Source organism: Erpetoichthys calabaricus, chromosome 1 (genome assembly GCF_900747795.2).
Source record: "Erpetoichthys calabaricus chromosome 1, fErpCal1.3, whole genome shotgun sequence".
Lineage (NCBI taxonomy): Eukaryota > Metazoa > Chordata > Cladistia > Polypteriformes > Polypteridae > Erpetoichthys > Erpetoichthys calabaricus.
Window position 1 is genome coordinate 68753817 of NC_041394.2, and position 26123 is coordinate 68779939.

A 26123-nucleotide genomic window follows, 5' to 3' on the forward strand; every position below is an offset into this window, starting at 1 on the left:
CACTTGCTATTAACAGAACACCCTGTGATATTATAATTCAATGTGATCTTTCTTTACTCTTGTTTTTTAATATTATAAGAAAACAAGTTACTTATGAATTAATAAATAAGAATTATTAATCTAATCAAACAAATATAATCTAATGAAGATATAAAAATTAAAAGAATGTAATCTCTTTATAACTAATGCAATGAACTTTAAGAAAACTGCTTAAAATGGGTTTGTACTGAGACGGGCACATTCTTTAGATAATGTAGGAGCCTGGTACTGCTGTTGTTTTTCTGTACTCCTATGTCATAAATTTAAGATGTCCCCTAATCTATGGATGACCTCAAAATGAACTGTTATGTTTTTTTTCTGTTCTCTCTTTAGCTAAATGAACAAGCTAGGTGATAAAAGGGGAAACATTTTTTTCTTTTGCAGTCTTCCCGCATTCTCCAACAGGGCAGTCTCACAGTTTTTTTTTTACTCACCAAGAATAAAGAACAAAAGAATAAAGAAATTGTTTTTTAATAAAAATTGGTTTTAGACTCCCGTTGTTGATTTCGACTTCAGCGCTCATATTCTCTGCATTGCGGTGAGAATTAGCTTTATGAAAAAGAAGATGGAGAAGAAGTGATTGATGGGGCATGCGAATAGCACCACTATTCAATAAGGCGAATGGATGACTGAAGAATGGGCAGTGTCCAGGACAGAATAAAAGAGTCGTCATCATGTTATAAAACTGAACAAGAAGCTCAAGGAAGAAATACTGTATTTTAGTGAACAGTGCAAACAAGTGAAAATCATGTAATAATTGTAATAGGTAAACCTGTGCTGCTGCATTATAAGATGTTATTAATAGATACCAGTCAGCAGTGTCTGGTTGCAGGCAGTGTTTTGAGAGGAATGGCTGATGGAAGTGACATATGTGAATATTGACTTCCAGAAACTTGTAGAGGTAGAAACCTCAAAAAGAGATGGCATAAAAAAAGGGGTGAGTACAAAGAACAAATAAGTGAAGCTGTGAAGAATGGACCTTAAGATGAGGATTGTTTTGAAGCAAGCATGCTCCGAGGCCGGAACATCAGAGAGGACTTGAAAGGTTAACATTATTGTGCTGTAGGGTTGGAACTGCGTTCTCTGAACACAAAACATCTGAGCTTCTAAGTGGTAACCTTCCTCCCTCAAAGTGAAGGCAACAACTTGATGTAAATAGTTCTCAGCATATTACAGTTTCTCCCCTTGTTTTAATTTATAATGCACAGGCCATTGGCTCAGAGTCCAACAAATCTTTATGCTGTGTTCATTTCCTTTCCTACACTTATGGCAGTCAATTACAATATACAGTATAATCAAATTTCACATTATCTCTACTGATTAGTTGTTTCAAAATAATACCGTTACTTGTAAAATTGTATTTTGTAATAACCATCAACAAAAGTCAAGTCACTAGAAAAATCAGATAAAACTAGCTTTAGTGACCTAATAACATTATTATTACTTATTTGCCAAATGCCTTTAACTAAGACAACGTAGAACATTTGAATAGCAATTGGTTATTTCTTTTATTTTTGCAATTGAAGCACAGGCAGGTGAAAGGACTTGCTCATGGTTACACAGTGTCAGTAGCAAAATCGGAGCCCACAACCTCAGGGTTTGATGTCCCAGGTCCAAAGCCTTAACCACCATAACACAATGCCTGCTAATAATATTAGCAATTGGTTAAAATATAATTATTGTACACAGAAAAGTACTTGGTAAGTTACATACTGTAGTACTCATGCCCCAATTGTTCTTTAAACAGCTTCCAGTTAATCCAAAATGCTGTTGCAATAGTTTTTACAAGAACAAGATAATACGAACACAAAACTCCAGTTCTTAAATCTTTACACAGGCTCCAAGTTAAGTTTAGGGCAGATTTCAAAATCCTGCTTTTACCATATAAAGCCTTAAATGGCCAAGGTCCAGCTTACTTATCTGAACTTTTAATTACTTACAAACCAGAGCATACATTAAGATCTCAAGAATCTTATGATTCCAAGAAGCTTATGATTCCAAGGAATAATAAAATAACAGTGGGAGGTCGAGCTTTTAGTTACAGAGGCTCAAATTGTGGAATGGTCTGCCTGCTACTATAAGAGATGCGCTTAGCTTTCAGATCCCAGCTGAAGACTTACTACTTCAGTTTAGCATACCCAGACTTGAGCTGCTGATTAAATGTGCATACTGCATCTCTGTTGTTAGTCATTAGCACTAAAACATAAGTAATATGATGGTTATAATTTGTCACTAACCCTCATCTATCCTGTTCTCTTCTTGGTACTCAAATGTGGCACTGTCCTACTGCCAAGTTGTTTGCTTGCCTAAGGTAAAGTCAGCTGTGATGGAGGAGCACTGGGATCATCAGGTAGAAGGGTCCTTTCATCAGATGGGCTGGCCCAGCACTGACTAAGCTGTGGAATGGCCAGAAGGGGGCCTGGCCGAGGTCTCCTGGACTATGAACAAAGCTGACTCCTATTATGTGATATCATCTACTTCTGCATTTTGCTCTGTAGTTGTAATATTTCTATTGTACTATTGTATTGCATTGAGGATTACTGTGTTCTGTTCTGTGTATTGTATTGTATTTACCCCTTTTTTGACACCCAGTGCCCGCCCAACCTACCTGGAAAGGGGTCTCTATCTGAATTGCCGTTCCCAAGGTTTCTTCCATTTTTTTCCCCTACAATTTTTTTTTGGGAGTTTTTTCTTGTCTTCTTAGAGATTCAAGGCTGGGGGGCTATTAGAAGAGAGGGCCTGTTAAAACCCATTGCTGCACTTCTTGTGTGATTTTGGACTATAAAAAAATAAATTGTATTGTATTGTATTACTGTATTTCTAGCTGCCCTGGGACATTCATCTTTGACATCTGCAACTTTTTTCTAAACATTAACTAAGGACTATTTATATATAGACTTTGCTACTTACATTTTCTTTTATACTGTCCTCTGCTGGCATTATTGCTCTTTAATAAATACCAAGTTGCTTTTAACTTTCTACACTTTGCATTTATATCTAGAGTGATTGAAGTAATAAGGTAAATATCTTGAGCACCTGGAACAGTAAGGAAGTGCCAAATGATCTGAATTGTGAGGTTTATCGGCTGAGGACGAAGAGCTCTGTCCAATAGTACGACATAAGTGGTTGATAAAAGGCCTATGGCCATTTTGAAGCTTTTTATGTTTGAACATATTCTTCAAGACCAAAAGTAATATTTACATTAGGTCTGAGATAATATCTAAGACATTGCACATTGTTCATACCTGTGATAAGTAAGTCTCTTCGAGTACTAGGGAATGATGGACTGTGCATGTGTTATTCATACTGCACTTATCAACACAGGTCACCAGATCAAATTTTAAAAAAACATTTTGATCTTATTTTTCTAAGTCATCGCAAGAAACCACAATCTATCATGAGATGAAAGTAATAACAAGTCCAACAACAACCTGAACCATTTGAGAATTTCAGCCTATCTATTAGGACAAAACTGGAGCTCCTACAATAAGGAGAAGTGAGCACTGAGAGAACATGCAAACTCCAGCTAGTCATCAAATGAGGCACAATTATTGAAACCGCTTTCAAATTCATGTCCCAAAATTAAACTGAGCTTATTGTTTAGGTGTTTGTGTTGTTTAATACAGTATTTAGTTAGTGAATGTTTTAAAAGTTAAATATAATTTCTATAAGGCATTATATTAAAGGGCAAAAAAAAACAATTCAGCTTGTAGAAATCAGGATGAATGTTTTGGATCACATGGAATAATTACATTTTTTACCAGCACATGTTAAATTTGACAAGCTACAGTTTATAAACAGTAATGACAAGGGTTAATTTGTTAGAGTTCCACAGAGAACTGTCATGCAAATGCAATGCAAATGAAACTTTCAAAAACCTTAAATTCAGCCATCATTTTCAATATTGTACATACCAAATATTAGAAAAAGGTTCAATAAATGAGGCAGTTAAACTAAGAAGGCAAAACGTATGACACTGAATTTCTGAGAGAACAATAAAGGTAGGAGATAAATGTATAGAAATGAACAATATTAACAATCTGCATTTATATTATAATAGTTGCAAGTCAAGATAACCATTTCTTTGAGTCATTTTTGGCTTATTAGTGGATTATTTTATTCTATTGCTAATACTAAATTGTCATTTATGAGTAATATTTTAGAAGTTTTTGTTCTAATTAAGATGTATACCTGTCATGCAGTTCACAATATTTTGGTAGTCCGAAAGATGCTGTATATAAACCTTCGATGTATTGAGTATTGAGTCTGTCATAATAAGAAATCTCAAAGTGTGCTTTACACGTAGTTAGAGCTAAAGACTCTTTTATTCATGTGGAGGCTTTTAGATATGTTAGAAATAAATGTGCTTACATGATAAGAAATGCAGTCTTGGTACTTCTAAGCTTCATCCTGTGTAATCCATTGAAGTTCAGTGAAAATAAAGAACTCCTTAAAGGCTCTCAGGTATATTTCTCAAGAAATTGTTACTAAACATAGCATACTGCTGTGTGAAAAAATTACTGATACTTTCAATTGTCATGTTGTCTATATTTGTCACCTTTATGATAACGTATTGGGGGAGATGAATTGTAAATATGATAGAAAGTGATATTGATGAGTAAACTGCCAATGTATAAAACATGTTCATTTTGTTCTAAAATATTATTGTTGAAAAGTCAAGCCATGAATTATAACTGCTTGCACCACTTGTTTCAGAACATTTACATATTTAAACACAAAGAAAATTACTCATTTTTGAAGCGAAAAATTTTTTCAGTGACATATGCTATTTCGTACAAATAGACTGTGATATGAAGACAAAGGATATGGCATTTTCAGGCAATGTTAATTTTCATTTCCTGCAACTGAATATTAGTGTCTTAAGTGGAGCAATAACTGAACATGAATTTTGCATACTGTTTTATCAGTGTTTTTGTAAGTGCTGTACATGTATATTAACTATCACACTCTAAAATTTACATTCTGTTTCCTACAAACCATTTGATATCTTCAAGTTCATTATTGCAGATATAACATCATCTGTATGTCTTTTGTTCATGACCATTTGCTAATTTTCTTGATCTTAATATAACATCCAACTAAGGAAAACATGTTTTGCAAACAATGCACCTGCTATTAGGAATAACTTTAATAAGTCTTCAATGGATTTTTTAGGTTAACTAAGTAATACAAAAATATAATTACCAGATTGTTTAGATAATGCATCTACTAGTCACATATTGTTGATGGTTTTGAGCATGGGGATTGTGCTATATAATTAAAATGTATTATTATTATTTTATTATTATGTAATAAAACGTTAAAAAATTGGTCTTAGCCCTTTGATCTCCTTCCCATTGTTTTAGGAAATCAAAACTGCATAAAATCATTAATTTCCTTATTGTTATAATTAATGTGTAGTGCTGTGCCATTAAAATACTGTGCTGTATATCCTGATACCTGGTTTTAATATTTTTAATTTTTTCCCTCGAAGAAAATTCTGACCTCAACCTCCAAAACTTTCTCAAATGTCCTGATTCAATTGTGTACAATCTGAAGGGCAGACTGTCTACTAAATAAGAAGGGTGCTTCAGTTTTCAATTGACACCACATTCCACTTTCCATATTTTCAAATTCATTTTATTTATTTATTTTGTAAAGCATGTTTTTAAATCTTGCAACTATTGGTGTTGTAATATGAATACACAGCATCATTTCTTTACCAACTATACAGTATATATTCTGATCTGCCCTTCAAAATTATACATGGGCCAGGAGTTTTCAATAATGGATATTTTTGCTATGGATACTTATTTGAAAAACAGTAAAAGTGAAGAAGAAGAATCCTGTTTTTTGTACTGATTCAAAACAGTACAACATAGAAATATTATTTGCAGATATTTCATAACTGTTTGTTTTCCTGGTTGTTCCTGACACTTTCACTGAGAGTTTTGCAATATTCGGAAGATTATTCTAAAGCCTACAGAAATAAGTATAACAATCAAAGTGCATTTTTTTGGTAATAAGCTACTCAATTTTACAACTTATTTTGTTGAAACACATGTGTATAATATAACTATTAATTCTCCAGGTGTAAAACTTCTGAAAGAGAAATGCCTGACCTTTATTTCGAGGGGTAAAACATGAATATTGAGTGAGGAATGGTGACGTTATATCCAGTTAAATTAAAGTATCAAAAAATGGACAAAAATGAGGCTCAGTTTAAAGGGTTATAAAGTATCAGTAAAGTGCAGTGTGGCTTTTTAAAATAACTCCACTTTGGTGGCTTAAGTGGGCGATAATATATCTCAATATTGTGTAATTGAGTATAAGTGTATGAATTCTTTATTGATGCTTAATAAGACACGCAAATCCTTCATATTCACAAGTATTTTTTCCAGCATATTGCAAACTCATAGTATGCCACACTGTAGAAAGATGAGAAACCACTTTACTGATTTTTATATGTGTGATTATGATCAAAAGAAGCCTTTGTTAAGGTTTTATTAGACAACAGTACAATATTACTATTGTAGTGTGTACTGTAGTCTAAAGTGTTATTGAACACAGTGGATGTTTTATGTTTAATTAATATTACAAACACGGTGTAATTGTTAAGGTATACCATCTGTTTTGCATGTCGCCTTCTGTTTATGTTGAAATACAGTATCCCTGTGCATGAGATCATGGCGAGAGAGATTTAAAGTAAAATAACATTAAACTGTTCGTCCGATCTATACAAAAACACACTGGTGAAAAGGCAGTGGAAAGTTCTTTTGTTGCAAAGTAGATTTTTGTGAAATGATTAACAATAGTGAAAGATCCCACCATCAGCTCTGTAGAAGTTGTTAGGTACAGTATATGGAGAGAGTTGGAAAAATGAAGAATAATTAAACGAAAATAAAGTAAAATGCTGAAAAGCCAAAATGGTTGCACATTAAGTGCAAGTAAGAAGAGTGTAATAATAGAGAGAAGTCTGTGATCAGTGCCTTTCTGGAACAAATGTGTGAAACTCAGATCCTGGACAATCTCTGGGGCTGTGAATTTCATTCCAGCCACTTTCTTAATTAATATCCATCCATTTTCCAACCCGCTGAATCCGAACATTAGGTCACGGGGGTCTGCTGGAGCCAATCCCAGCCAACACAGGGCACAAGGCAGGGAACCAATCCCGGGCAGGGTGCCAACCCACCGCAGGACACACACAAACACACCCACACACCAAGCACACACTAGGGCCAATTTAGAATCACCAATCCACCTAACCTGCATGTCTTTGGACTGTGGGAGGAAACCGGAGTGCCCGGAGGAAACCCACGCAGACACGGGGAGAACATGCAAACTCCACGCAGGGTGGACCCGGGAAGCGAACCCGGGTCTCCTATCTGCGAGGCAACAGCGCTACCACTGCGCCACCATGCCGCCCCTTCTTAATTAATATCTTAATTAATAATCCATTACTGCTACTAATGGAAGTGACTGTTTTTGGCTTAAGTTTAGTTGACCTGCATTTTAACATTCATAACTTAAAATTGTTTCTAGCAACCAAGCAGTAATGAGATGCAAATGGAGTCAGATTGGCCATATATCCTGATCCCATTTGCACCTAAGGTTGCATCATATAATAAATGTTACAATAAAACATTTGAACAGAAAAAAAGGGAAAGTTTGAGGAATATTGATCTTCTCTGTTCCACAAAACATCATCAGCTTTTTAAATGACGTGCTTCATTCACAGCAAGAGTCTGCTTCTCATAATAAAAGGCTGTTGTGAAAATAGTGGCTTCCTAGGAACTGAATTTGAGACTCCTGAGTTGGCTGGTCATCTGTTGGCTTGCTTTGTATCTCATTATTCTTTGACTGCTGATTAAGGAAAAAGGAGTCAATTAAACGGGTTGAGAATTAATTGGAAGAATCCTAATTCTCCTCTGATAAGTCAGTGGGAAACCGATGTTTTATATTATTTGAAACTGGAAAAAATCAAATTCTCAGTTACAGGATCTGTACAGAATTTTTTCAAAACCTGGCAGGATCTAATCAATAATATTTTAGAATAAGAAGAAATAATTATTTCCACATTTCTTTTCCTTCTCCATTTATTTATATATATATATATATATATATATATATTTTTCCTTGTTTATTTTTGCCCTATGAAAAAGCAAAGCAATTCTCCTTTGGCCATGCTCTCCTTCTCAAGGGTGGGGTTTGATTGGTCTTCAATCCTTTTTTGTATAAATGGATCTATTTGTATGGAATGATTACAATAAAATTAATAAATAAAATTAAAAAAAAAAAAAGAATGAAAAAGAAATTTCATTAAAATCAGGGAATTTCATTACCAGCAGTAATGAGTTACTATTTAAGAAAATAGGGAAAGAAAAGTAAAAATTATAATAACAGAACATTATCAATGTTTCATATGAAACACTGCAAACCACATGCAAGAAAATATCCCTTTAACATCACATACAGCAACGACATTTATTTCTATACCACATTTTTGGACACAGAATGTCGATCAATGTGCTTTACAAAATGTCAAAGAAATAATTACTAAATTAATTAGGAATAATAATAAAAAGTAATAAAAAATAAATCAATATGAGCTAACATAACATAGATACATAATCAGTAGAAAAGTCGTGTCCTTCTGTATATTGGATTGTAAGCCTCTAAAGTTGAGTCCGATGAAAAGGTTAGATGGCTGGGAGGTTAGAAAAAGGAAACTCCAGCAACAATGGGCACTCTACCCAAAATAAATGTGTTTGAATCATTCCTGATTGCTTCCAGGCTTCATCTCAGAGGATTCGATGCCGCTAGCCTTGTCGATACCTGGGGCACCCGCCTTCATTCCACCATCACTGGTGGCTGCACTGTGCCTCGATCAGACCACCACCGAATAAGCAGAAGACATAGCAGGAAAAAGTCAAGATTAGTAAAGATTGCAAATTCCTGAAGAATATCATAATTCTCTTCATGTATAGTCTGTTTGGAGTACAACTAAAATACAGCTAGAAAAAGAGGCAAATTAAAAAACGTGTTTTTTTAATGTTCCACAGTATTAGCCTGGCATATTGCTATTGGTAAAGTATTCCATATTTCTGATGCTCTTAGCTCTTGGTATAATAAGTAGACTGCTATTAGAAGGAGTAAAGTTATGACTTGAAGTGTAGGAGAGCAGGCACTCCAAAATATAGGACATAGCAAGATTATTTAAAGCTTTATATACCATTAGTAGTATTCAGTCAGTTCGAAATGACATGGGTAACCAATGTAACAACACTAAAACTGGTGAGATGTGCTCAGATTTTTTGTTTTCTAGTTAAGATTCTGGCTGCTGCATTCTGCACTAACTTCAGCCGATTGAAGGTTTTTCTCTGTAGGCTCATTACAAGTGTATTACAGTAATCTAACCAACCAAGAACAAAAGCATGAATTCATTTCTCAGCATCTTGCCCAAGTGAAGCCTTACTGAGTAGATAACAGGTCCTATCTTACTGCACTAATTTCTACAGAGTCCAGCTAAAGCTAGTTGAGCAGATTTTATGCTGTCTTTGTTTAATTGAATTTCCTTTTATTATTTTTTACTGTTCATTTGTTTCTCTGTCTGTCCGTGGCCTCAGTTTTCTGATACAGAAAAGGAGCAAAAAAGCACATTTAGGATCTTACCACCTTCAATATGTCTTTCGGCTGCTTGGTGTTGTCAGAGTTGCTGTGCACTTGAATTGGGAGACTTGCTTGGGAATCCCGAAAGCTGCAGGCTTTTTCTGACCAGCAAGAAGCAATTTTCCAAGTATTGCACTCTGTTGGAAAAAAGAAGCAAAATATAATTTTTCCTGAATGCACTAAAAAGTTGAAAACACAATTTTAGAATCTTTGAATGAAGATATTGATTACACAATAAAGTTTAAGTCCTTTGAAGTGCTAATTCAGTTTATTTCAGAAGCGTAAAGGAAAAGCGCCTCCCAAATAACCTGCTTTTAGTTCACTTTTTCAATATTTTATATCAATATTAGAGGTTGTGGCAAGCGGCTGGGGGTGGTACCCAGCCGGGACGCCCAGAAGGACTGAAGGAGGGCTTACATCTCCTCCAGGTCATGAGGGGGTGACCGCCCTGGTTGCTTTGGGGACCACGGGAACAGAGCTTAGAAGCTCAACCCTATAGGGGCCCATGGTCACCACCAGGGGGCGCTCCGAATGCCTGATGACCCCTGGCCCTCAGCACTTCCACCACAACCGGAAGTGCTGGGGGGAAGAAGACCAGGGACACCTGGAGTGCTTCCGGGTGGACAACCAGCACTTTTGCCACACCAGGGAGTGCCGGGCGGTGCTCATTGGGAGGCACCTGGAACAAGTCCGGGTGACTATAAAAGGGGAAAAGGGGCCACCTCCCTCCATTCGATGGCTGGAGTCGGGTGGAAGAGGACGGAGCTCAGAGGAGAGAAATGGAGGCAGTCAGGAAGAGAGAGAAAGGTATTGTAAAGAGGCCTGGACTGAGGGTGTTTGGTGCTGAGGCACAGGTGTGCATCATTGTAAATAGGTGTAAATAAACATGTGTGGTGAATCAAACAATGTCTGCCTGTCTGTGTCTGGGCTGTTCCCCCACAAGGTATATAATAATAATAATGAACAATTCGAATATAGGTTTGCTAATACTATGTTTTGTTAAAAAAAAAAAAAAAGCTTAAATAGTAAACAGTAGGCTCCCAATAAGTAAAAAATATATTAGTGGATGAGTGGAGTTACAAGAAAATGTATAATATTAAAGGTCTGTTAAAACCCACTAAACAAGGAGCTCATCATGATGTTGGAATTTTATTATTTTGAATATTAAGTCTTTTTTATGATGCTGTGAATTGACTTGTTAAAAAAATGAATATGAATATGGTTCAAGCAGGTAGCCCCAGACACACTGGTGATAAACACAGTTATTCTAAATGCCCATTGCTGCAGGCTGAGAAATTAAACATCCTGGAATGATCTTTAGTAAACTCTGCACCCTCATCTCTCCGTCCGAAAAATGCATACATACATACACACATAACCAGCTAAAGAAATGCATGAAGAGATTCGTCATAAAACAGTCTGATCTGTGCTGTCACAAAGTTTATCAAAATGAGGATGGTGGATAGCAAGTGGTATTGGGAGTATCTGATGAATCATGGGTGCATAAAATAAATTTTCATAAAGTTTCACATACATTACTCCTTTTCAACAACAGGTTAGTAAATGAACCCCAGTCAAGTAAACCTGAATCCAAGAGCTTAATTGTTTCTCAAATAATGCTGAGGTTATTTATAAAACACAATATAATTATAAATTACTTAATGTGTTTACTTACTTGTTTGTCATATGTGATGGTCACCCTGTGAAATTCTGTAAGTTACACTGAGTAGGGCAATTTGACATACTGAAAATTGTAATTTAAACCAACTTGAACTGTATAGGTGTGGGTGAATGTGCTGCCTGATGGTCCAGCAGGCCAAGTGGCCAAGATGTTTATTTCATAGTATTTTTTTCTAATTATTTCTCATCACTGTATAATATTACAGTAATATAACATTCTCAAATCCATTTAATGAAATTTAGTGTTACTGAAGTCAGAGGTAGAAAGTATTCATGGATGAGCCTGTTCCATTATTACAGCAATATACGGTACATAAAAAAACATATAAAGTATGAAATAACATTTTAAAGGGAAATGCTTTATTATGCTTGTAAATTAGAATGCATTCATTGCAGTTCAGTTTTTAAAAAACTTTTCCCAAAATAAGAGAATGTAAATTCATGTAAATGAGTGCTGTGAGGGCATATGTGAAAGTGCAATTTGAATACTGTGAGGTAATTTGAAAGCACACAAAGACACACAGTGCATCATATTGTATGTATAAGATCCTTATCATGCATAATGTTTCCTGAGGAACAAATGTTTTGGAGAAAAAAATAAAAACTTCCTTTTGTGTCTGCATAAGTGTTTTGGCTGAAAAACAGGCCTCCAATATTCGCTTCATTGCAATGATTAGGGATTGAGCTGTGGATTCAAAGCAGCAGACTCTTATGTGTAACTAATGTGGCTGACATTTCCAAAAATCATGTTTTAACCTGAGAAAAGATTACATATTTTGGGACTGCCCTATAAAAGATAATGCATGCCTTTCAATTTTAAAGGCAAAGCAGCATGTTAATATAATATGAAATTTTATTCAAAAACTCCTGAGCATTGAGCTCTTTTGCTTGCAATTAGAGATAGATATCAAAAGTTAGGTTATTTTTTATAAACAATTAAAACTCTATTGGATATACAGTATGAATTGTAACTGAAAGAAATCCCTAGACAAGAAAATACATTGCCATTACCAGTTATAGCTATAGTTAAAAAAACTTACATATATTAGACAGCATGCATACACAAGATTCTTCCCATAATGAATTTGTCTGCTGAGGAATATATATATATATACAGTATATATATATACAGTATATATATATAGTGGGAAGCAGCCCGGACACAGACAGGCGGACATCGTTGTAAGTCATCCAACACACATTCATTTCCAACCATTATGTACAGTGCAGCACACAACCCCCAAATTCCCCCAAAGTCCAGGCCTATCCAAGTGTCTCACTCTTCAGGCTGCCTTCTTTCCTCCTCCAAGACCTTGTCTTCCTTCACTCCTGACTCCAGTCCCTGAATGGAGGGAGGCGGCCCCTTTTATTCCCACTCAGATGTGCTCCAGGTGCCTCCCGATTAGCTTCCACCGGCACTCCCCAGTGTGGTGGAAGTACTGGATACGCACCCGGAAACACTGTGGGTGTCCCCGATCCTCTTCCCCCCAGCACTTCCGGGTGTGGTGGAAGTGCTGAGGTCCAGGGCTCCGTAGGCATCAGGGCGCCCCCTGGCGGTGACCATGGCCCCTACAGGGCTGAGCTTCAAAGCTCTGTACCCGTGGTCCCCATAGCCACCAGGGTGGTCTATATATATATACAGTACTGTGCAAAAGTTTTAGGCAGGTGTGAAAGAATGCTGTAAACAAAGAGTGCTATCAGAAATATAAATAATGATTGTTTATTGTTATCAATTTACAGAATGCAAAGTGAGCGAACAAAAGAAAAATCTAAATCAAATCAATATTTGGTGTTACTACCTTTTGCCTTCAAACCAACATCAATTCTTATAGGTACACTTGCACAAAGTCAGGGATTTTGTAGGATTATAGTCAGATGTATGATCAACCAATTATACCAAACAGGTGCTAATGATCATCAATGTCACACGTAGGTTGAAACACAGTCATTAACTGAAACAGAAACAGCTGTGTAGGAGGCTTAAAACTGTGTGAGGAACAGCCAAACTCTGCTACCAAGATTGAGCACAGCAACAAGACACAAGGTAGTTCTACTGCATCAGCAAGGTCTCTCCCAGACAAAGATTTCAAAGCAGACTGGGGTTTCAAGATATGCTGTTCAAGCTCTTTTGAAGAAGCACAAAGAAACAGGCAACGTTGAGGATCGTAGACGCAGTGGTCGACCAAGGAAACTTAGTGCAGCAGATGAAAGACACATCAAGCTTATTACCCTTCGAAATCGGAAGATGTCCAGCAGTGCCATCAGCTCAGAACTGGCAGAAACCAGTGGGACCCAGGTACACCCATCTACTGTCCGGAGAAGTCTGGCCAGAAGTGGTCTTCATGGAAGAGTTGCAGCCAAAAAGCCATACCTCCGACGTGGAAACAAGGCCAAGCGACTCAAGTATGCACGAAAACAGAGGAACTAGGGTGCAGAAAAATGGCAGCAGGTGCTCTGGACTGATGAGTCAAAATTTGAAATATTTGGCTGTAGCAGAAGGCAGTTTGTTCGTCGAAAGGCTGGAGAGCAGTACAATAATGAGTGTCTGCAGGCAACAGTGAAGCATGGTGGAGGTTCCTTGAACGTTTGGGGCTGCATTTCTGCAAATGGAGTTCGAGATTTGGTCAGGATTAATGGTGTTCTCAATGCTGAGAAATACAGGCAGATACTTATCCATCATGCAATACCATCAGGGAGGCGTATGATTGGCCCCAAATTTATTCTGCAGCAGGACAACGACCCCAAACATACAGCCAAAGTCATTAAGAACTATCTTCAGCGTAAAGAAGAACAAGAAGTCCTGAAAGTGATGGTATGGCCCCCACAGAGCCCTGATCTCAACATCATCGAGTGTGTCTGGGATTACATGAAGAAACAGAAGGATTTGGGGAAGCCTACATCCACAGTTCTCCAAGATGTTTGGAACAACCCACCAGCCGAGTTCCTTCAAAAACTGTGTGCAAGTGTACCTAGAAGAACTCATGCTGTTTTGAAGGCAAAGGGTGGTCACACCAAATATTGATTTGATTTAGATTTCTGTTTTGTTCATTCACTGCATTTTGTTGATTGATGAAAATAAATGATTAACACTTCCATTTTTGAAAGCATTCTTTGTTTACAGCATTTTTTCACACCTGCCTAAAACTTTTGCACAGTACTGTATGTATATATATATATATATATATATATATATACACACACTTCTCAAAAAATTAAAGGAACACTTTTTAATCAGAGTATAGCATCAAATCAATGAAACTTCTGAGCTATTGATCTGGTCAGTTAAGTAGCAGACGGGGTTGTTAATCACTTTCAGCTGCTTTGGTGTTAATGACATTAACAACAGGTGCACTAGAGGGGCAACAATGAGACGACCACCAAAACAGGAATGGTTTAACAGGTGGAGGCCACTGACATTGGTGGAGGCCTCCTCATCTTTTCTTACTGGTTTTTCACTAGTATTGCATTTGGCTACGGTCAGTGTCCCTACTGGTAGACTGAGGTGATACCTGGACCCTACAGAGGTTGCATGGCACATCAATACATGCCATTGCCAGAAGGTTTGTTGTGTCTCCCAGCACAGTCTCAAGGACATGGAGAAGATTCCAGAAGACAGGCAGTTACTCTAGGAGAGCTGGACAGGGCTGTACAAGGTCCTTAACCCATCAGCAGGACCGGTATCTGCTCCTTTGGTCAAGGAAGAACAGGATGAGCACTGCCAGAGCTCTACAAAATGACCTCCAGCAGGCCACTGGTGTGAATGTCTCTCACCAAACAATCAGAAACAGACTTCATGAGCGTGGCCTGAGGACCCGACGTCTTCTAGTTAGCCCTGTGCTCACTGCTCACCACCGTGGAGGTCGATTTAGCATTTGCCATAGAATACCAGAATTGGCAGGTCCACCACTGGCACCCTGTGCTTTTCACAGATGAGAGCAGGTTCACCCTGAGCACATGTGACAGATGTGAAAGGGTCTGGAGAAGCTGTGTAGAACGTTATGTTGCCTGTAACAACGTTCAGTATGACTGGTTTATGGGTGGGTCAGTAATGGCCTGGGGAGGCATATCCATGCACAGACCTCTACAGGCTAGACAACGGCACCTTGACTGCTATTAGGTATCAGAATGAAATCCTTAGACCCATTGTCAGACATTATGCTGGTGCAGTGGGCCCTGGGTTCGTCCTGGTGCATGACAAAGCCCGGCCTCATGTGGCTAGAGTATGCAGGCAGTTCCTGGAGGATGAAGAAATTGATACCATTGACTGGCCTCCACGCTCGCCTGACATAAATCCAATAGAACACATCTGGGACATTATGTTTCGGTCCATCTGATTCCACCAGGTTGTACCTCTGACTGTCCAGGAGCTCAGTGATGCCCTAGTCCAGATCTGGGAGGAGATCCCCCAGGACATCATCTGTTGTCTCATTAGGAGTGTGCCACAATCTTGTCAGGCATGCATACAAGCACGTGGGGGCCATACAAACTACGATTCTGAGTTGCTGAATGAAATTTTGGCAAAATGGACTAGCCTGCTGCATCATTTTTTCACTTTGATTTTCGGGGTGTCTTTGAATTCAGCCCTCTGCAGGTTGATAATTTTCATTTCCATTAAACAATGTGACATCCTTTCGTTCCTAACACATTGCCCAGTCCATATCAGTATAGATTTCCAGCATGACTTTTTCCCATTGAGATATGAAGTGTTTTCAAAGTGTTCCTTTAATTTTTTTGAGCAGTTTATATTTATATATATAATACATACTGCACATATATAATTATTTAGAATGTCACATGGCAGAAAGTATGGCTCAATGACAAATGCTATCTTTGTTGTCTTTTTTTCTACAGATTCTTAAAATGAAAACAATTGTATTGTTCCTGCTTATGCTAACATGTAAGTCTGTTGTAATTATTCAATAAATTGTGACATTGAACATTATCCACTATATGCAGTGGGAATAATTTGGATTGAAGTGTCTGTGTTAAATGTCTGTTATATTTTAACATCAACATTACTGAATTGTATTTTAAAATGATGTTCTACTGTAAATGATCTGTATAGAAAAACATTTTGTAACTTTTCTCTGCTAGTGTTCAATACAACAACATTTTTCTAGAATCTGTGGGATTTATTTAGCTAAGTTCTAAGCAGTTTTCCACTGCATAACTGTAGAAGGTCTATTGAAGCTGTGTATTGGAAATGCTGCCAATATTATTTTGCAAAGGAAGTGCAATACATAGTAAATACTAATAGTGAGAGAACTAAAACAAGCACAACATAAAAACATATATAACGCTTAATTTTTAGGATTTTAGGAGGCCCAGACCCCTCATAGACCCAGTGATCATCAAAGGTGACTGTGTGCAGATGGTGCAGACCTATAAATATCTGGGAGTGCAGCTGGATGATAAATTAGACTGGACTGCCAATACTGATGCGCTGTGCAAGAAAGGACAGAGCCAGTTACACTTCCTTAGAAGGCTGGCGTCCTTCAACATCTGCAATAAGATGCTGCAGATGTTCTATCAGACAGTTGTGGCGAGCGCCCTGTTCTACGCAGTGGTGTGCTGGGGAGGCAGCATTAAGAGGAAAGACGCCTCACGTCTGGACAAACTGGTGAGGAAGGCAGGCTCTATTGTTGGCATGGAGCTGGACAGTTTAACATCTGTGGCAGAGCGAAGGGCGCTCAGCAGGCTCCTATCAATTATGGAGAATCCACTGCATCCACTTAATAGTATCATCTCCAGACAGAAGAGCAGCTTCAGCGACAGACTGCTGTCACTGTCCTGCTCCACTGACAGATTGAGGAGATCGTTCCTCCCCCAAACTATGCGACTCTTTAATTCCATCCGGGGGGGTAAACGTTAACATTTAACATTATACATAGTTATTGTCTGTTTTTCATCTGCATTATTATCATTCTTTAATTTAATATTATTTATTGTATCAGTATGCTGCTGCTGAAGAATGTGAATTTCCCATTGGGATTAATAAATTATCTATCTATCTATCTATCTATCTATCTATCTATCTATCTATCTATCTATCTATCTATCTATCTATCTATCTATCTATCTATCTATCTATCTATCTATCTATCTATCTATCTATCTATCTATCTAATAACCTCCATAATAATCTTGCTGGTATTCTGCCTTGTTGATTTCTTTGACTGGTTGTGGACTGAAAAATCTATAAATTTCCACAATTTAAGCAGGATACAAAATGTAAGGAAGGATACAGATGGAAACAAGTGCTGAATCACAATTGCATGATGTGGCCACCATGGGGCGCACCAGCTGCCCAAGCCCAACACAAACAGACATCAGGCACAAGACCAGCAAACACACAGTTTATTTTCCACTGTGGAACCCTTTATTTTGTTCCCCAGTACACAGCCCAATACAAATGGCACCAATAAACACAGCACAGTACAGCACATTCTCTTCTTTCTCTCTCTCTATCTGTCTCCTGTCTCCACTCCTCCTTCAGTAAGCTTTGTCCTCTCCCTCTGGCTCTTCAAGTGAAGTGAGGTGGTCCCTTTTCTGCTGCACCTGGGAGCACTTCAAGTGGCCCATTTCTATTATCTGGAAGTACTCCTAGGTGTGGTGGAAGCCCAAAGCAGCGCCCCCTGGTGACTCCACAGAACCTAACAGGTCTGTGACAAACTTCAAATCCCATGGAACCCTGCGAGAATCTGAGGAGCTGCTGCAACCCAGGGAGGATACCATTTAGGGGATAGCATATCTGTACCCCCTGTCCTTCCTTTATGATGGTCTTCCAGCTGAGAAAGAGCACCAGCTGTCCATTACAATGAAGAATTCTTTAAAACTGATGATAAATGTGAGATAATTTTACAGAATATCAACCAAACACTCCTATAATTATTCATCTATTTATTTTAATATCTATTTTTGCAGTTCAAGGCTACAGGAGTGACATTTAATATTGGAAATGTCATTTCTTCTTATTTCAATGACTGGACAGTTCAGAACAATTTATAAGATTATTTGTATTTTTAGCAAAATTATAAAATTAGGATTAGTCAGCCACAACAAATGAAGGACACAAATGAATTCCATTCACTTTCTGTACCTGCTTTTCCTGTTCAAAGTCACAGAGGCTCAAAGCCTATTTAAGCAGCTTTGGGTACAAAACTGAGACCACATATTGACCCATGATCACTTTCACTAAGCCACTTACGTTACCCTGCATGCCTTTGGAATTTGGCAGGTAAACCAGACTACCTATTGAACGTCCTGTTCTTCTTCTTCTTTATTAGTGCATCATGACTCTGTGCATTGAATATCCTCCTTCTAACTGTATTTTCCGGTAATGAGGGATCATTTTTTTTGCTTTCACTACAGGCAATCCTAGGTGGGCCTTTGCCTTTCTGTGTCCTACAGTACTGAGCTGCCTTACAGTTTCTTACTCTCATTTCTTTTCTTATAATAGTAGTTTCACATATTATTGATATTGTTTGAATCATCATTCGTGTTCATTTATAATGTTTTCTGTGAAATGAAGCAGAACAACATGATGAGAAAAGACTTTGATGGGTGTGTAATCTGTTTCAGGTACATTGAAGAGCAGCAGGGGAGAAATAATAGATGGTGAGTTCAATATTCTTAATGAAGAACACATATTTGTTTACAAGAATTACATCCAAAATTTACAATTGATTAAAGGCAAAAATAAATCTTTATTTAATAGCTATCCAAAAACCTTAAGTGCTATTTTATTTCTTCACATTGTAATCATTGTTGGTTTTCATCTTGATGAGGTGTTCTTTATTTCTGTCAATGTAGCCTTGTGACCCACATGGAGTGCTGTCTTCAGTAAATCTCTAAAGACATAATGCCATGTGCTATGTTTTCTTCTCATCTCTGTACTTTCACCATCTTTTCACATCTCTTTAAAGGTCAGCAGTTTTGATTTATGAACATGTGAAAATGAAGCTTTCCCTCACTACAATGTTATGTATGATTTGTTCATTGGCATTTGTGTTTATGATTAAACCAACCTATGGTATTTCATTTAGACTTTGGTCCTAACACTTTGGTCACTGTAGGAAAGTGCTGTATGGTGTGAGAAGAAGAATTGATCTTGATGTTACTCAATCAGTTAATTAATTATCAGTGTTGTCATTGTGAATGTAAAAAAATGCTCACTTAGGGATGTCAAATTAATGTAACAAAATTTAAAGATTGCTGTTACATGCCCAAGGATCTTTGTTTCACCTTTCAGCCGGGATGCCAGAAATCTGTCAAGATCTACACAATTTATGAGTGATGTTCATAATTTGTGTACTATTAATGCTTCAAGCCATTCATAGTCCATTACTTAAAAGATTAAAAAATGAAATAAATATTGAGAAATTAACAGTTATTAACAGTTCAGAATGTTAAACAGGAAACACCAGGGTTGGCCACTCCACGATCAGGGGCTCTAGGCATACATGCCTTGAACAGGTGAGAGGGGTTCTCTCGAACATAAGGAGCTACATGTTAATGCCACTGGCCCAGGAATTAAATGGAAAAGGCTAAGAGACATTAACTCTAACCTATGTGTAAATACAAAAAAAATATGTGACAGTTGTCACCCTGGAGCAAGGCTAACCAGTGGCCCTCATTGCCATCCATGGCATAGCTTGTTTATGCTACAAATATGTATTTTTGTCATTGTGTAATGACTCGATTGTTATTTGAAAAATGAATGCAAGTATGCTTAAAGAGGTCTTAAATGTAATTCCTGAATATACAGATCATAGTTGCAATTCACTTGCATCCAGGACTACAGTCTATTAACCTTGGTCAGCAGCTCCTTCAGACTTTACCCAGGTATGACTATCACTGTGCCTTCTATCAGGAGAGTATCCTCCCCACCCCTGACTGGTCTAGCTGAGAATACAACTTAGTTTCCAGCCCCAGTGGTAGAACAGTGGAAAGGTTCAAGCAGGAAGTCGGGCTTAATACATTTTCATATTTAAGGATCAATAAAGTAGCTAGTGATACAAACTAAAGCAAAATACAGTGTGCCATTCTCTTCATACAACCTGGCTTGACCAGTAGTGCTGTAGGCAGGTGGCACTTGAAAACGCCACTTGATTTTTCTTTCTCCCTCTCCTATCTTTTATCAGCTTATTTGTCTAACTTTGTAAACTGTAGCTATGCATAAGTATGTTTATGTTTCTAAGGCAACTTTACTTCCACAATCACTTTCAAAGATCTGAAATCTGAAGCAGGAGACAATAGTGTGGCATACTTTTTTTTTGTTCTTTATTTTGCCTTATACAATTTCTTGTAATAGGAATTTGTTAGTTTTCGCATACCCCTTGGGGTCAGAGCACAGGGTCAGCCATTGTACAGCGCCCCTGGAGCAATTACAGGTTAAGGGTCTTGCTCAAGGGCCCAGCAGAGTAGGATCTCTTTTAGCAGTGATGGGGATTCGAACCGGCAACCTTCTGGATACCAGCACAGTTCCTTACTTGTATAACATAGAAACAATTTATGAAAGCATAAATGGCGTACATGCTTTGTGATGGGTGGATTTGGTTTTAACCGGTTCTTATCAACAAAAAGATGTACAACCAAGCAACATTCCACAGCATTATTCCTAAATTTCAAGATTTACAATGCTGCAGATCTTTTTACACTTTCAACTTTCACTAATCATCAACATAAACGCAAAAGCATTAACTGGCAAGATACATTTTTCAGTATTCAAGTAACATATGCCATTTTGGCGTAAAAAATAGGAATAAAGGCATTTTGTTAAAGTACAATTAAATTTTATAAGAAAAGTTCGGCTCCTTTGCAGAAAAGTTCTCATTCCCATTCTGCAATATCTGAAACTTCTATCTGTGGTTTGAGAAATCAAATTTTGAACACATGAATGAATTAATTTTTAATAACCTCTTCCATTTTTTTCTTTCCCTCTTTCTCTGTCTTGCCAAATTTAAACACACTATGATTAACATACGTTGGCAAAATGGGACCAGGTTGGCCTGTACATTGCTGCCTGCTTTGATATTTGCAAATAATACTTCATTAGAAAAATAGAAGCAGTCAATGGTCAATATTCAGTCAGACACCTTAGGTTTTAAAGGAAAGGACTGTTGGATTGAGAATTCCATCATGTGTGAAGACATAGTAATATGCTAAGGCAGAATTCAGTGTTATTTATGAAAAACTAGGGGGCTTAGCCCCCTGCTCACTTCGCACGTCAATCTCTGGGCCTGCGCTACACGCTAGCATCTTTGTGGTTCTGCCGCTCACGTATGGGAATGCGGATGTACAATTTAAACCAATTTTTATTTTCATGGGAATTGTTACATATGCATAATAGAACTAACTATTTTACATTACAGTGAGTAATTAACCATATTAAAAAATAAGAAAACGTAATAATTTGAAAGTAAATTATGTTTCATGTTGCATTAGAGTTATTCGTTGAGTAATACGATTTCATTCTATTTGGCTTTGAAATTAACATGCAAATACTTTTTAAACTTGCACTTTTACTGTAAAACTTAAGTAAAAACAATTTTTTTAATTAAATTTTCGTCAATACCGCATTGAATTTTGATTCTGTGTTTGGACTTTCATCGTGACAATGCAAAGTATGACTGCCTGTGATTGAATTTCCTTATTTTCTCTCTATTAAATAAAATGACATTTTCAAATGTTTGGCTCTGAGATTTGTTAATTGTCTTTGCACAAGCTACTTTAATGTGAAACTGTTAACGTTTTAATATGAATGACATATCAAGATCTCATTTGTTTTCTAATGTTATCCGTGGAAGATTTACTACATTACCTTTCTTGGATACATCCTTCTTTCTACAGTAATTTGTGCCGTGGAAGACCGGACGGTGTTAACGGTTGTAGATATTCTTCGGGATATTGTAAGTTGATGTTTTCATCTTTCGCACGATCACCATCAACTGTTTCAGTATAGTCTATTGATACGCATTTAACCAATTTGCCATTTAACCGATCAACATTTTTGGCGTTAATTTGTTTGAGTTCATCATTTCTCGTTGCTAGGATTGCCCATGTACTCATTTTTTCTGTTGATAACCCTTTGTGATGAAATTCTTCAATAAGATTCTGACATAATACGTCCAAAACGTCCTTCACTTAAAGTGAGGGAAACGTTAAAATTTATAAGAGCTGAGAGAGCAGGAACTGTGTCTGACAAAAGCATTCACACTAATGAGATGAGAGATGAGATGAGAGAGTATCGTGTGTGTGGTTGAATATGGTTGAAAAATTTCATGGCCAAAGTCTTACAGGACATTAAAAAAAACTCTTCAAAAAGTCTTGTCCCACCGCAGGATTTTTTATATAATAGAGAAACAATAAATCATTTTAAGGAGATTAATGCTATTTAGAACAGTATACATGTAGAAACATATTATACATTTTCAAGACAGGTGTTTATGTAATCTTTTACAGGTATACAAAAGACCTACAGAGTAACACAAGTAAATAATAACAATGGAGCTGGTAAGTGCACTGTTCCTATTATTCTTCCATAATGATTAAATAAACATCATGTATTAAATATTTATTCTTGTGTGAAGAATTATTACTTTATCTTAATATAATCTTGTAATCTACACTTTCTTATAAGATGAGACCATCACTATAAGTAGGCCAAAAATAGCACTACCAGGCCGGTATAACTCCTCTAGCATATCCTGGGTCTTCTCCTACTAAAAACCACCAGGTATACCCCTCAAAGTAGGTGCCCATGAGGTATCCTTGCTGTTTTCCCCAAAACATCTCAACTGGCTGCTCACACTTCATGTAAGCAGCAGGCTATGTTGATCACTGGGACATTGATTAATTGTTAAATTAAAATATACATCCTATGACTTTGCTCTTGCTTCACCACTATGGCCTGGTAACTGTATCTCATAGCCTAAAGACAGAATGCCCTTTTTCCCTGGATATACTCTCCTTCATGGTGTTCATCATTAAGGGTCTATAAAACTTGGCTATTCCACTACATTTTGTGTCTGGGATCACAAGGTAATGTAGTCAAGCAGTCAACATCATCTGCAAACTGCAGAAATGAAGCTCTTAGGGTCCCAGTCTACTCTCTCTATCAAGTTCTGTTGATATGTTTTCTGTGTAAAAATGCCAATTATAGATGAAGATAAGACACAATGCTGGTACTGTTTCATATCCATAGTCAACAGATTTCATTTAATGTATGTCTTTTTTTGAAAATGCATACACCAAATGGCACACAGCAGTGTTCCAAGAAGCCCATGCCTTTTTGCATCTCCCGTAAAATACAATGAGTTATATATAGTCATAATCATTTTCCAAGTTCAATCCAGTTTTTTGAGCATTTTTCATCAGATATTCTACACCAGTTTCACACCAGTGCCCTTAACCACTGAAATTAGTCAACCAATACATCTGCCCCTGGCCATTTAGCGAATCTTTCACAGTGAGAAGTCAATCAAAATGACACACTTTATTGGCTAACTAAAAAGATTACAATATGCAAGCTTTCGAGGCAACTCAGGCCCTTGCCTCGAAAGCTTGAATATTGTAATCTTTTTAGTTTGCCAATAAAAGGTTTCATTTAGCTTGACTTCTCACTACATTCACAATGGCTAACACGGTACAACACCCTAGTACTATAAAATCTCTTAAAGTAATATTTCAACCTTTCAAATAAATCCAACAATTGTGGACATTTTTTTTCAGAACCACCTGCCTTCATCTCCTGAGTTATCAAATACTGTAGATTACCAGAACCTTTTCAAGACCATCCAAAAGCTGTTTTCAATGGCCATGTTAAACTTCTTTCAGAGACAGGTCTTTTGTTTGGTCCCTTCTTGGACAGCTACTATCACTGAAATCTGGCGGCTGTCCTACTAATATTGCAGAAAGATCTCTTTCTTCAGTTTAACAGCGTGCCTTACCTCTGTTGTATACTAAGAGTTCTGAGATATGCCACAGCTGTTTTCAGTCTCTGGTGGAGATGTAAGTTGACCTCACTCAAAAAAAAACATTCATTATTTATTTCCAGAACAATCAGTACATGTCTGGGTCTTCCAGGTCTCCACATCTGTTTTTACTTGAATATTCATACACCCTTAGGTCAGATAAAACAACTACATCAATGATTATTGAGTTTTACACAGTATTCTGTTATAAAGTATGCATTGCATTCATATCTGGAGTTTGTTATAAATAATCCATTACTAGAATGGCAATGCAATACCAATTTACATTTGCTTCAAGAATAAAGTTTTCAATATCATGCTCTTCCAGTGATTCCAGAATTCTCCACATCATCTAAACCACTGTCCCAAAATAGAGTGAAAACTTTTAATTCATTAAAAGATACACACCAGTGTTATGTGTCTTGAAGTTGGAACGAGCCAACCCTCTTGTCTACTAAAAGTAACCACATTCATATGAGACACTTTAAAGGGCATATGAGTATCTTGTAATCTGAGTCCCAGTGGTTGCAAATTATTTTCCAGGTAGAAAGAAGAGAAAATGCCCTTCTCTCTCTAACTGTGGTTAGGTGGATTCTGGAAGTACCTCAGCCCTGATAGTGGTCATCAAAAACTGCCTTAGTATCTGTGGTGAAGATGGTGAAATCTGTAGAATGAAATTCAGATAGAGACCTAACTGCAGTTTAAATATATATATCCACTAGGGGGCTATACCCCTGCTCACCCACCCCCAGGTTTGGTTAACCAGATGTACAATTTAAAGATATTGTTATTTTCATTTCATTCAATTTTCATTCATTTTTTATTTCTTGATATTTGCCAGTAAAAAAGCTGTAGTGAAAGAGTTATTCCCCCTCCCCCACCCAGGGCGAACTACACACCAGCCACTTTGCGTCTGTGCCTCTCATGTTGTAAAGAGGGGGGCTGAACATACGCTAAGGAGATGCGGTCACTCCTCGGAAAACAGTGACACAATGAGAAACAAAAGCATTTATTTTTACCTCCTCTATGCTCGATCAGCTGGCTTGTTGCTGCTGCTATCGTGCTGCCTGATCTGCATGCCGCACAGCACTTTGAACATTTATACTGTAAGTCACCTGAAAATATTTTTTACCAAAAACAGGAAGTCCCCCCCCCACCCCTCAAAGGGTCAGCAGCTGTCAATTTTGTGTCTTCTTCCATTCTTTTGTAATGGGTACTTGCTTTTACACAATGAGCAATTCACAATTCTGTAAAAGGACAAAAAACTAACAGAAACAATTGAATAGATGAATCCAAATGAAAACAATCATGTAGTACGATTACAACTTCATGATTATCACATATCATCTTGAATTCATTTAGTTATTTTAAAACAAAACGACAGGAAAAAAACAGAAAAACAAAAAAGAAATAAAAACAAGGTAAGTTGTTACATTTCATTAATACTGAAGCATCCATTTAGATTTACCTTATATACTGTTCAGTAAATGTACAGATTATTGTTGACTTATAAATGGTATTTTTATTTTAAAAGAAGAAATTACTGCATGTTCTGGAGTGACCCACCTATTCCCCTATCTTCCTCTATTTCAATAAACAAACAAAACAAACAAAAGAAATGCAACTCAAGATTCATTAAAAAATCAGAACTTTTATATACAAGTAAACTCAGGGACTTTATTGTGCCTTCAAAACAAGGATTAAATAAGAGTACTGTACCGGTATTTAAAAAAAAATGGTGTGCCATACTATTTATTATCT

The 26123-nt window shown here is 37.1% G+C and overlaps 1 protein-coding gene across 3 annotated transcripts in view; it reads left to right on the plus strand.

Moving 5' to 3' along the window:
* Nucleotides 1–3962: 3962 nt before the first annotated feature.
* The window catches only part of LOC114669366 (lymphocyte antigen 75-like), a 59566-nt gene continuing 37405 nt past the window's right edge, over nt 3963–26123 (plus strand). For 2 of the 3 annotated variants that reach the window (XM_051933011.1, XM_051933016.1), the window contains exons 1-4: nt 3963–4040; nt 16240–16285; nt 18970–19005; nt 22852–22902. In XM_051933011.1, coding sequence (XP_051788971.1) covers nt 16249–16285; nt 18970–19005; nt 22852–22902 — 124 coding nt within the window. In that variant the 5' untranslated portion in view covers nt 3963–4040; nt 16240–16248. The remainder of the gene's footprint in view (nt 4041–16239; nt 16286–18969; nt 19006–22851; nt 22903–26123) is intronic. The other variant, XM_051933013.1, reaches the window with a different exon arrangement.